The sequence below is a fragment of the Rhinatrema bivittatum genome, chromosome 5 (assembly GCF_901001135.1).
Source record: "Rhinatrema bivittatum chromosome 5, aRhiBiv1.1, whole genome shotgun sequence".
NCBI classification, from domain to species: domain Eukaryota; kingdom Metazoa; phylum Chordata; class Amphibia; order Gymnophiona; family Rhinatrematidae; genus Rhinatrema; species Rhinatrema bivittatum.
The window spans coordinates 19,000,818-19,014,572 of record NC_042619.1 but is presented as its reverse complement, the minus strand read 5'-3'; the positions used below and the strand labels follow the sequence as shown (position 1 = coordinate 19,014,572).

The window sequence follows — 13,755 nt, the reverse complement described above, 5'->3', positions numbered from 1 at the left end:
GTTTGCTTTTTTGACTGCCGCAGCACACTGAACCGACGATTTCAATGTGTTATCCACTATGACACCTAGATCTCTTTCTTGGGTTGTAGCACCTAATATGGAACCCAACATTGTGTAACTATAGCATGGGTTATTTTTCCCTATATGCATCACCTTGCACTTATCCACATTAAATTTCATCTGCCATTTTGATGCCCAATTTTCCAGTCTCACAAGGTCTTCCTGCAATTTCACAATCTGCTTGTGATTTAACTACTCTGAACAATTTTGTATCATCTGCAAATTTGTCGCATAGGGTCACACCTAAGTCCAAGAGGCCTGGGTCCCTACGGGCTCCTCCTGTGGGGATCTCGGGTTTCCAGTGGTGAAGCCTTCTTCGGAACGCCTCCTCAGCGCCGCCTCTCGGCTGCGACGCCCACTGTGGGTCCCTCCATGCAACACCTGCAGTCTCAGCCGGCCCAAGGGTCTACTACCCTAACAGGATGGACCATTTGGTCCTTTTCTGCCATCAGTTCTATGTTTCTGTGGAAGATGAGGAACATATTCTGACTGCATCAAGATAGGGCAGGTATTTTGAAACCTGATGGGAGAAGTAGAAGACTGGAGCTGGATCTAAAAATCTCTCTCATGGCTTGAAATCAATCATATTTCTTTTAAATTACCCTGTCTATTGTGCCAGGATCATACTTGACTATTTGATTTATAGACATTTGGCTTTTACAAAAATGGGTACATTCAGTGTTGTGTTCTGATTATGAAGTACACTCATGGTTTATTAGCTATATTCCAAGTTACCAGATGTTAATTCCTAACAACAAAACGGAGTGGTTGGGGGAATTATATTGTGTTTCTGTCTACAGGAATATTTCATTTGATTCACACCAAGAAGGTGGGGAAGCAAGAGTTTAAGGAAGAGGCAGACCACTTTAGGCTGGTCACCAGAACAAGTGAAGGTAGGTAAGGGACAGACTGATGGGGCATGTTACCATGACACAAAATGTGGCTTTGGCATGTACAGATCTATATCTCCTACTCAAAAAACTTTGAATGTGTGTCTGTTCTACATTGTCAAAAAGAGATGCAAAAATGTAAACAGAATGATAGTATTGATCAAAACAGGAGTGGAGAATAAAATAGAAAATATCATTTTGCCTCTATTTCGATGCATGTTGTAACATGGTGTATGTGTTGCATATTTGGCATAATTTCTAGAAGTAACATACTATGGAACACGATGCCCCCTGAACTCAGATTACAGAATAATCTCAAAACTTTTAAGAAAAATTTAAAAACATGGCTCTTTAAAAAAGCTTTCACTAAAGAGTGTGGAGGGTAGAGAATGAAAGTACAGGGTAATGCAGATGAGAATGAATTTACTCAATCCTACATTTAAGAAGTAAAATCTCAAAGCGATAGTAACTCAATAATACACCTGGACTTGACCAACATTACTCAAATAATTATTTTATTTATGAAATTGTAACCAAACTTTATTGGCACCTGTTAGAATGAACGTTATCCTAGATTTACTAACCTTAGTCTATGTGCCTATTTGTAAACCGTTGCGATGGTATATAACTTAGTGACGGTATAGAAACGTTTTAAAATAAATAAATAAATAAATAAACATCTTAGCTTTTACAAACAAAAGATATAACACAGGTTCTTTAGAACACATTTTATTCTTACAAAAATATATCACTACAAAAATATTATAAAAACAAAAGGTTAACCACCCAAAGAAGATATCCAGATATCATATATCATTCATACTCCCAAACATACAACAAACACAATTCCTTAAAAAAAACACCACAAATACAAATCCCAACATGTTTTGCCTGATACCAGGAATTAAAAAGGGTCCACACCTCTAATTTCTAAAGCAATGACTATGTTTATTTGTTTTCATAACATTTTCTTAACTGGTTAACATAAACATCCCTTTGATAGGATAACATTATAATTATACTCCATGTATATTTTAATGAAGTTAATGTTCTTGAAATCATGTGATTTCTCCTAAATTGAGCCCAGAGTGAGAAATCCAACTTAAGAGAAATTAAAGTTAAAACTAAGCTCATATCTTTTTGACCTTTGACGTACATGCTAGCATTTCAGCATATTTTGTCATGTAATGTATATTCACGGTACAGTAATAGCTTCATAGGGACAAGCTTTTTCTTAAGTACTCCAACAAGGACAGTACAAAGTGATGCATTCCATATTGGGAATCACCACCAGGAAAAGGACCTCGGAGTCCTTTTAGACAATACAGTGAAATCCTCAGCCAGTGTGTGGCAAAGATTAAAAAAGTAAACAGAATGATAGGAATGATCACAACAGGAGTGGAGAATAAAATAGAAAATATCATTTTGCCTCTATTTTGATCCATGGTGGAGCCACATCTTGAGTATTGCATGCAGTTCTGATTACCCCATCTCAATAAAGATACAGCGGAATTAGAAAACATACAGAGAAAAGCCACAAAAATGATAAAGAGAATAAATGTAGGCTCCCCTATGCACCTGGTTGACTTTTAAGCCTAACCGGCTTTATTCAAATATAGGCCTGGATTTATCAAAATGCAGTAAATATCGCACGCGATAGGAAAAGGGGTGTGTTTTATGGTAATAGCCTGTTTATCACAAAGTGTGCTACTACAACCACTGTGGGGGGAGAGAGAGAGAGGTAGAGAGAACACTGTACAAATCTCATCTTTGGGTGAGTTTCCTCACTCTGAAGGACATCAAATCTTCACAAGAGAGCACTGTTCTGTTCATACGTCTCACTTTGAATGTCAAATTGGCCTCGAGTTACTAGGTGGGCCTTATATAGAGGTATAAATACCTACCTAGTCTGAGAGCCTTATATAAAATTTCTCTCTCTCTCACACATGTGAAAACACCATAAAGCAATTTGATAAATGACCCCCCATAGATGGTTAGCTTTCAAAGCTGTCTAAATTCTAAATAAATAAGTTATCCATTCACTACTTTTCTGAATATTGGCCTCATCTTGTTTTAAGAGGAACTTACTTCAGAATGCCTTAGGTTCCTGTGCCAGTCTCCTTTTTTACTTTTCTCACTGTGAAAACCAATGGAAAAGACCAGGGGAGATGAGTGGGAGAAAGCAATGTTGGTGCTTAAAAACTGATTGTGGATTGTCGGCTTTCTGTTGTTTTTGAGGGCCTCCATATTCAGTCCAAAGCTGTGCTGTGAGCCTTCATTGACAGATACCTGGGGTTTTTACCAGTTCTCAACCTCCTTTCCATGTGACCAATCCTTTTAAATCTTCAACCATTCAGCCTCCACTGCAGGTTCATCTGAAACTTACTGTTTCAGACAGCGTTTAAGGCTGTCTTTTTATTTTCCACCTGCATTGTTTTTATTTATTTATTTGAAATGCTTATATTCTGCAACTTCCAAATGCAAAATGTGTCTGTGGTATCACGCGGCCTGCCAGGTTGTACACTGACAGGGCCTATCTTTAATTGTGTCTAAGGGTTTTTAGTTATAAGTGCACAACATAATAACATTACGTTATCAAGCTGTGTGCCTTTTTTGCATTGTATGTCTTGATTATAAAATTGTTGTACCTTGCCTTGAGCAGCAGGAATGTCAACGTTATAAAATGCACAGATAAAGAAAATAAATGTTGGAATGCATGCATCCCGAGTCTGGTCAGCAGGTGTTAAGCATTGGCTGGATTCCATACATCCCAGGGACCCAGCACACTGCCTCCATCCCCAGTCCCAGCTGACCCGAGGAATGTAAACTGAGCTTGGGAACAGAACCCAGGATTCCCCTCCACTTAAAAAGCTGTATTTGACCTTTCTAGATAGATCCTTCGCCAACCACCCCCAATCTTTGCTTTTAAGGTAGGGTAGGATAAAGGGAGGAACGAAGGCTTTCTATGGATGTCCTTCATGACATCACCATTAAGCAACATGTCAGACTGGAAAATGCAATCCAATATAAAACCTTGAGAAATAGAAAAAGCATTTGACTTTGACTGCATGGCTGCTTTGTTGCTGTCCCACTGCCAAACACTGGGTCACAGTGTGAGCACTGCAATAGGAAGTTCTGTGCTAATGAGGATGTAACGCCCCCTTGACCGCTTACCTGGCAGGGCGTTCCGGCCAGGTAAGCGGGAGCCCCCCCTAGGGCAGACTCGTTCTTGGCGCCTCCATCTGGGAAAGAAGGTGTTAGTGGTTAGTACTGCCCTCCCTTCACCCCAGGAAAACAAATGAGTCTGTGAACAAGGCTGGCGGTTTTATTAGACTATATGAGTATATACATTTCTACATGACTATGTCCATCGCTTACAAGATATCACTCAACACATTTATCTACTCGTGGTTATTAGTCTCCAGTACACCATCATTTAGAAGAGGAGGGACTGCTTACGTTCCTGCTTAATCAATATTATTATTATCCTCCCCCTTTTATCCCATGTCTCACCCACGTGTTAAGATGCAGTTGGGCTGGTGGGCAGTGTTGGTCTTGGGGGGGTCCATTGTGTCTAAACTACTGCAATCTCCTCTGCACTACTTCCGCTCTACAGATAGATCCATACCCTCTTTAGGGTCTCAATGCCACCCCTTGGTCAGCCGCTGGGTTCCACGCCCTCCTGGAGGACCCAACTCAAGCTCCAGATCCGCCGCTGTCCTTAGGTTCTTCTTCCTCAGTAGGAGGGTTTTCCCTTGCTTGGGTTTACAGCTCCCCTGGGCTCATGGCTTGCATAGCACTCAGTGATTCAGATCCTCAGCAGTCTTAGCTTTTAGTGATTCCAGCTCAGCTAAGCTCATGGACAGACATTTGCTGTTACCCAGCCTGTGGGATCTCTTCCTCTCAGTCCAAAGACCAAACCCCAGGCAGGACTAGGGAAAGATTATATATGCAAGGCCCTCCATCCGGCCTGGCCCTTTTTTATTCTGTTGTCTGAGAACTCGGTACCCAAGGCTTCTGACTCACCTTGTTAGTCAGGGTGAGAATCTATTTGCTTCCTAGGACTGTTTCTCAGTACATTTATCTCACAAATCCCTCTCTCAGTCAGACGTCTGCAATGTAGGACTTTTTCAGTCAAAGTTCTGTAATTTAGGATTTTGCCATCCTTTGTTTTTAAAGTGATGTTTCACTGCGAGTAACCTGCAGTAGTCAAGGGGGCTGTGACATGCAAATCCCCTACCTGGGTCTCTGACTCATCTATTCAGTGGTCATTTCCGCCCCTTCACAGAAACGAGTCTGGAAACCTTTTCAATCTGACTTTGGTTTTCCTGGGCTGGCGGCGCATGTAACAAGAGCTGCATTGCCCTCTTGTTTTGCGGCAGTTCACTTAAATGACAGCATGCTCTTTACCCCTCTTTCCCTTGGGAGGGGGGGGGGTGTTCAAAGACATTTGATCCATCTGTAACCCACTGGTTTCTTTTCTTGCTTAGGTCCCTGGAACGTCTTCAGGAGGACACAAGCGACAGAGCTCAAGATGACAGAGAGTCCAGAAAAGGACATGAAAGACTTATAATGCTTGACTGAAAGAGAATTAAATGCTGCAGTTCTTAAATGCAATGGCGTAGCCATGAAAGGACAAACAATGTACATTAAAATTACAATAACGTAACATGAGCAATCCCCCCCAGCAACTCTGATGGCAGTAAATTAATGACTATAATAAGTCTACCGTCCTGACTGATCTGCCATTTGGATCGCTCCCAGAGAAGAAGACTTCCATCTCCACCATACACCGTGTCTAACATTTCTCTTCCATCGTACGTGAAGATGAATACTAAGATGTGGCGGCTTGTGGGGGAGAAATCACATCGGGTCACCGAAGATCGCAGGGGGATGCGAATGAATTTGTCGAAAAGGCATGCAGAGTCTGCTGCTAAGGCTTTCCCTCATCCTTGTGAAACGACCCTGACCCTGGGGGATGTGCTTGGTACAGCTTCTCGGACACTGGAAGTTAAAATATCCCCAAGCACAAATAACTGAAAGGACAAGTGATGTGAATGGAGAAGCTGAGAGGGGTCTTTGCTTGAAACCCTTTGCCTCCTGGAGAGTTAACCTCTTCTCTCCAATAAAGATTGACTGCTGTTGTTAACCTTTGCCCGGGCCTGGTGGGAAGGCAGGGGATTGCCTTCTGCGGGCAGATTCCACTGCTCATTTGCTTGCAGGGTTGCTTCCTCCCCTGGGTCAGTGTCCGGCTTTTCAGTGCAGCTGGCTCATGCCGAGCGGGCAGAGATGTGAGCTCTTGGTTTTCATGATCTGGCATGCCTTATGCACATCTGGGACAGAGCAGAAGGGTTCACGGTTCTGAAACAACTATAGCGTATGCCTTGCAATTAGATTTCCATTTGGTTCTTATTGTCAAAAGTCCCAAGTCTTGTTCACAGCCTCCCAAGTCAAGAGAGCATCCTTGAAAGCAGACTCCTGAAGAAAGGATCCTACCAAGGATGGCAGAGCACGTGCAGGCCAATGAAACGTGACGTCGTGTGCTCAGGACCCTGATGTGGTGTGCGTAGTTACATCAGAGCATACTGTGCATAGCTTTGTGCTGGATGATCCTTCCAGGCAGCCTAGAGTCTGCCGGAAGCCATCAATATTAAAAGAACTGTCTCCTGAGGACAAACCAGGGGAAAAGGTTTTAAAAAACATCTTTTTTTAAAATGTTTTTCTTAAAACTTTTCCCAGTGGTTGGTGCTGCACTACACACACCAGCAGCCGGATTTTAAATCCCCCCCTCCCGCGCGTAAAATCCAGTCTGTACGCGCGTGGCCGGGCCTTGCACGTGCCGAGCCTATTTTCAAAAAGACCCGGCCACGCGCGTGAAGGCCGCTACGTGCATAGGTGCCGGCCCTCCTGCAAGGGGCGTGCTAGGGGCGGGGAGGGGCAGGCCAGGGGGCGGGCCGGGACAGCGCCATTCCTCGCTGTCCCGGTGCGTGCAAGTTACCTTAGGTCAGGCCCTGAAGAAACTTGCGAAATAAAAGGTAAAAAAAAAAGGAAAAGGGGTTTTAGAGGGTGGGGAGGAGAGGGGAAGGGAGGGTAGGGTAGGGGGTAGGAAAGTTCTCTCCTAGTCTGCTCCTAAATTGGAGCGGACTGGGAGGGAATTGGGGGCCCTGATCTCGCTGCCACGCAAATTTGCTTAATTCTACCCCCCCCCCCCTTGCACGCGCCACCCTGGACTTTATAACATGCACGCGCCAGCGCACGTATGTTATAACATTGCGCATCCATGTGCACGCGCCAGCGCACGTATGTTATAAAATCGTGTGTCCATGTGCACGCGCCAGCGCACGTATGTTATAACATTGCGCGTCCATGTGCACGCGCCAGCGCACGTATGTTATAAAATCGCGCATCCATGTGCACGCGCCAGGTAGCGCGCGCACATGGACGTGCGCACGCATTTTTTAGAAATCTACCCCTTAGAGTCTATTAGTTACGACAGCAAGTGACAAAGTGACCCAACCGCTATACTCTAGTGTTTGTAACTGAATGGAATAACCTCAACCAGGCAGGGCGCAGGCAGCGTGTACAACTCTACAACCACCTCATTACTCGAGTTGCAGTGATCATGCAATAGGTAAATCCTTTCTTATAAATCACTCAACAACAACAAAAAAGAGAGGGAAATGGGATATAATCCAATTTTACCAATAAGTGACAATATCCTAGGCACATGCTCCAATCCTTGTAATCTGCTGTCTCTCGCCACGCAATGGGCCGCAGGCAGTTTTCAGCCTTTAGAGCTATTCTTATATCATCATTTATTGTCACTTGCCCAAATGTTGATCGCTTGGATTGACTGAATTGGAATTTTCAAATTTGAAGCAAGAGATGCCTGCCCATTTTCCCTCTCTTTTTTGTTGTTGTTGAGTGATAGGTAAATCCTTTCAATCTGATTTTTTTTGCTTCTCTTAGACCTCTGCTTTTATGGTTCCTCAAAAGCAGAAAATTGCCTGAGGGTCTTACAACCGTAACCCCCTTAACGGTTCACACAAAATAAGAGGGGTCTGATGCTGGGTTTTTCTTACGATTCTGCAACCTACTTTGAGTTCAAAAACACAGCCTGGCTCGGGTAGATGGTGGCTTGGATCTGGCTCAGAGTCAAGGGCAGTATTCGCTCAAGCTGGACAGGGAAAAAGAATCAAAATACTCCTTTTTACCCGCCATGACCATCTGGTTGCAGCCTCTATGGCAAACGTTTCCTTATCTTTTCTTCCTTACGTGGGCAGACTCGCACCTCAAACCCACAACCCTGAGATTAAAAATTAGAGTTTCACTCACTAGAATATCTTACAAAACCAGAAACGTTTAGTCTTCTGGAGTTACCATCAGTCAATTCACAATAATAAAAATTACTAAAAAGGATAAGTCGCAAGAATCACAGCAGCGATCAGCAGAAAAGAAACAAAAAAAACAAACAAACCACGTTACACTTCCTCTTGCTCTGGCTTTCACTTCTTGATCTGGTTGTCAAACATCCCTAACGTCTTAATCATGCATAGCTCTCGCATCTCTTCACAGAAGGTTTCTCAGCAGTGCTTCTCGGCAATGCACACAGAATTCACACAATATGGCTGTGGTTCAGAGTTCCCCCTAGTGCCATTGGGCACTGCCTAGGAGCCTGGCTTGCTTCCATGGTGCACGGCCTTGCTGTTTTGGGGTAAACCAGCAGACCCACCAGGAATCACTGCTGAATAACCGAGATCTTTCCGAAAGGTAAATCAAAACATTAAAATCACACACTCCCTCCTAGAGCACGATCTTATACTGAACCAGAGCGCCCTCCCCCCTCTCTAACATTCTTAAAGCGATAGCTGAGAACAAAGCTAGACCTTTCTGAAACAGAGAACACAATGTAGCCCAAAGCAGAGGTTAAGTGACTATACTAAATTAAGACTCGACAGAGAAATTATTAGTGTCACCGGAATAGATTTATGGCCTGAGTCACACGATCACATTTTTACTTCCATTTTGAAATACATATATATATATTTTTTTTTTAAACTTTCAGAAGCATTTCAGAAGGCATAGTAGCTGGAGTTGCTTGCATTTTCTTAATAATATTATCTCAGAAGACCAAGTTAATTTTTACCCTCCGACTTTGCACCAGTTTTGAAAGAGAAAACTTTCCCTTTGCTTTTCCCACCAGCCCTACCCCTGGGAATGCCTCCTTGTATGGAGCGGCACTACACTCGTACCTTTACCTGAATATAGGGTAGGCAGTTCTCCGAGACCTCCTTTCCATGGATTAATGGTTTTGCAGTGTTCCCTCTTAGAAGTTAGCTGGTGCAGAAATACAATCTGATTGGTTGATAAGGCTGCTCTTTCAGTCGTCAGACCTCTGTTACGATCGGGCAAAAACAAGCAGCATGACTTCCATAAACTGTAACATAAAAATTCGAAGTCCAGAAAGACAGTTGGGAGTGGGGTTGACGGGCTCCATCCAGCTCATCTCCTGTGCTGTTACCGTACGGGCTCGGCACTACCAGGTGTGCAAACTGTGTAATTGCACAGGGCAGCGCACTGGGATGGGGAGGGTTAGGCAGCAGCAGACGTGAGGAAGGGGCCTAATAAAGAAAGAAGAGAGGCTCCGGCAGCTGCCGGTGGACCCCGTCCCATCAGCGGCCAAAAAAAAAAAAAAAAGAAGAGAGGGGTCTGTGTGGCCACCGGTGGACTGCATCCCACTGGCAGCTGGAGAAAGAAGGTAGAGGCCTGTATGGACACTGTTGGACCCCCCATCCCGCCGGTGGCCGAAGAAAAGAGAAGCCTGCAGGACAAGACCCCCCACTGGGAGCAGAAGATGGAGCCCCTTCTGCTGCTTGTTCTCTGTGCCAACCTCATGGAGCTAGCACTTCCTCTGTTCGGATCTCGCATTGCACGAAATCAGCATGGGGGAAGTGCTAGCCTCGCGAATTGTGAATACCGCAGGGTCAGCACTGGGCGGGCAGCAGAATGGGCAGCTGCAGGGATGGATTGGCTCTTCCCCCAAATAAGCAGGTGGCAGCAGCTGAGGAGAGAGGCTCTGGGGCTGCTGATGAGAGGAAGGAGCCGTGTGTGTGTGTGTGATGTTATTTTTATTTAATTGATTTATATTTTGCCTTTCAGACACTTCAAAACAGATTAAATTCAGGTATTGTAGGTATTTCCCTGTACCCCAGAAGGCTCACAGTCTAACAGGGAGATGCAATAAGCCACAACAGGGCTCTAATACACATTAAGCTGTGTTTATCACGCAACATGCGCTGTTTATTGTGCAATATAGCCCTTTCGTGGTGATACTGCGCAATATCTGCATTACTTGCATGGCCCTGCCCGGATTCCCTCCCCTATATCAAGGAGCTGCTTTGCATGTGATTTCCATGCATCAGTTTTGCAAATCCATGCAAGGCAGCTCATTAGTAGACAATCCCATGTTAATCATTTCTTGCAGCCGACCTAGAAAATTGTGGGCCGTGATGAATTAACAACACCTCCTGGGGTATCCGTAATCTAGCGAGGGAGCCCCAGGACCCGAGGCGCCCGTCCCAGATGTAAAGAGCCATGCAAAGAAACTAAAATCACCCGCGCCAACAGGAAAAACGTGAGTGGTGATCAAGGCTGACCCTCTCTGTTTACCCCAGGGCTGCCGACACCCAAAAGTTAAAAAAAATGATGAAGTAGCTTGCGCGATGGTGGCCCCCCACCCCCTTTCCATTGACATAAGGGCTGTCAGTGGCCCTCCCCACCCATGATCCCCCCCAATATTTCCCCCACCCCATCCTATAAAAAAGACATTGGTGATCAGTGCCACCCGCACCCCCACGTGGACCAGGCCTGATTGCCGGATGTTGCCCCAGTCCCGTGAACGGGGGCAAGGCCAGGTCAGCGCCATTTTGAAGGCTGGTGCCGCCCAGGGCTGGGGCGAGATCCTGGGCATCGTTTTAAGGTTTGGGGGGAGTGCGGGGATGGGTTGCACTGTACCCCAATGCCTTTTTGGTACATTCGGAGGACGGGGGGGAGATATTGGAGGGCGATTATAACCCCATTGACTCTGTTTGACTATTGCAGGGGTGAGGGAGCCCTTATTCCAGTGGAAAAGGGGGCGTGGGAGGACGTTTAGGGGGAGTCCATCGTCGCATGAGCTACTTTATCATTTTTTTTTAACTTTTATATGTCTGGGATGCCTTGAGTGACGGCCACGGGGTGAGCTGTGGGGGGTGTCAGCTTTGACCCCCCCAGTCAACTTTTTCGTATTTGCGTGGCACTTTTTTTTTTTTATAAGCGTCGGCCCTTAAAAGGTGATGACGGTCCCGTGAGAACGGGGCCGCTGCCACGTTGTTTTGTCCTGTGCTGTTTTGCCATGCAGCCCTGATGTTTTTTTTGCGGGTGGGCCCACTCTCAGGGCAACAAACTTTGTACCTGAGGGCAACGGAAGGTGAAGTGATTTGCCCAAGGTCACAAGTAGTGAGGGTGGGATCTGAACCCTGGCTTCCTGCTTTGTAGCTCGCTGCCCTAACCCCCGGCTACTCCTCCGCTCTGAGTTTGTGCTCCCCCCAATAATACACAACAAGCTCAGGGTGACTGGAAATCAAATATTTTCAGGTATGGAGCATGGGGAATTTTTCCATCTCTATTTGTTTTAAATTATTGGGTGTCTGATGTGTCTGTTATTTTGAAATTTGAATTTTGGGAACAGTTTTAAAATTTTGTATGAGTCTTAATTACTGGATGTTATTCTACTTATCAGCTAATTGGAAATATTCTTTTTATTAGTACGGTTTTACTAGTATGATTGATTTATATTCCTTGATTTTATTGTTTGATGAATGATTTATGAGGACTGATGCTGTTTCTGTTTTTCCACTGCCACACTGCATACAGAGTCTGGCTTGTTGCAGTTTCCAGTTTGGTTTCTGTTTATACGTTTCTATTTATACGTTATGGTCTCTTTATCCTATATTTGGTGAGGGTCTGTCTATGTTCTGCATGTGTAACTTAACCTGGTTTGTTCTGTTTTCCCTATAGGAGGTGTATAAGTATTTTAGGGCCTGGTATATTTGCAGTGTTGCATTTTCATATGTAACCCCTGGGCGGGCTGGAACCCTTAGACTGGACCCAGGGACATAAAGAAAATAAATATGGATTCTATCTGTTATATCTCCCAGCCACGGCGTCTGCGGCTGGCCCCTCCTACCTCCCCCCGCAGCGTCGGGACCTCAGCCGGTACTTCAGCAACGGCGGGTAAGCGCTTCCAATGCGGTCTCTGGTTCTCCTCGCTTGGGGCAGCCCCTCCTGCCTGGTCCCTGCCGCGTTCCGCAGCGAAGGGAACGTCTCTCGATCTTCTCTTCGTGGCGTCGGGCCACACTGCAGCACTTCCTGGTTCGTCACCAGGCCATCCTCCTCTTAGGCGCACGGCCACACCTCCAGCACACATTTAAAGGGCCCTTGTCATCTAATCGGCCCCAGCAGCACCAGATGATGTCAGACCCAGGGAAGTACTTAAGGAAGTCTCCTCTTCAGGTTCTTCGACTTGGCAATGAGTCTGCTCACTCCCGTGAGTTGTCTGTGCCTCAGATACTCTTATTCCTGCTTCTGGACGACCCTCTGGTGTTTGACCTCGGACTGGTGATTGGTGATTCTCTGGCGTTTGATCTCGGACTGGTGATTGGCGATTCTCTGGCATTTGACCTCAGACTGGCAGTGGGTGACCCCTGGCTTCTGATCCCAGACCGGACTTCGACGAATCTTCCATCTCTCGAGGGCCCATCTAAGTCCCAGTGGCCCAGGTCCCTATGGGCTCCACCCAGGGGGGGCGCGGGCTTCCAGTGGCGAAGATCCAACTGGCCCTTGCTCCCATCTGACGAATCTTCCACCTCTCAAAGGCCCACCTAAATCCAAGTAGCCCAGGTCCCTACTGGCTCCACCACCTGGGGGGACTGCGGGCTTCCAGTGGCGAAGATCCAGCTGGTCCTTGCTTCAATTCAGCCTCGCCTTCTGACAGGGGAACCCGAGGAGCGGTCTACTCAGGTAGTATCAACTCCTCCTCGGACTAAGGGTCCTCATCTTCTCAACCTCCACAACACTATCTGCAACCAGTTCTCCATGGATAGGTTTTCCCACTGAGTTCCCAGGGCTCCCTGTGGGGGGAATCATAGCTTCAAGGCCCTTTGCATTTACCATCGTACAAGCCCTTTTCCCCAGTTTCTGGCAACAGCACTGATAATCTCCACAGTCTCAAGCAACAAAAATCACACTGAGGAGCAATGTGGTGTCCAGCTTCTTTACTGACAGTTGATTAAATTGACTGAAGAACATTTACAGCACTCGAATTTTAAATAAAGTTGATGAACAATAATGAAGAAGAAAGATTAATAAATTAATGACCTCACTCTTCTAGTAAAGTCTGATTTTATGGAAGCCAATTTCTTAATAACTGATCTCTCTCCCCTTTCCAATTACTCAAGCTAACAAAGGATGAAAGCCTGCTTAAAGTCCCAGCTGCATCTCAATCCTCTCCCCACTGTGAGCTGGTTAGGTCTTTGTCCCAATTCCCACACTTTTCCTGTGGTCCCCTTAAGTCTCCTAGATCTCCCTCTGAAAGCACCAAGTGGGCACTCTCTTCTCAAGTGCCAGCACAACTCGAGTCAGCAGCAAACGCGGTTCTTAAACAAAACCTTCATTTCCTTCCCTCTGGTGATGGACAGGGATCCATTCCTCCTCCATGAAACCGCCATGCCTCAGGCCTCTTCCTTAACAAATCGGAAACAGATTC

General features: G+C 45.6%; 1 protein-coding gene across 6 annotated transcripts in view; it reads left to right on the top strand.

Annotated features, from left to right (window-relative positions):
• The window catches only part of CHRDL2 (chordin like 2), a 76,813-nt gene extending 69,957 nt beyond the window's left edge, over positions 1 to 6,856 (top strand). For 3 of the 6 annotated variants that reach the window (XM_029602086.1, XM_029602087.1, XM_029602083.1), the window contains 2 exons: positions 861 to 953; positions 5,441 to 6,856. In XM_029602086.1, the coding sequence (XP_029457946.1) occupies positions 861 to 953; positions 5,441 to 5,523 (176 nt within the window). In that variant the 3' untranslated portion in view covers positions 5,524 to 6,856. The remainder of the gene's footprint in view (positions 1 to 860; positions 954 to 5,440) is intronic. The other 3 variants (XM_029602088.1, XM_029602085.1, XM_029602084.1) reach the window with 1 other exon arrangement.
• Positions 6,857 to 13,755: the final 6,899 nt, after the last annotated feature.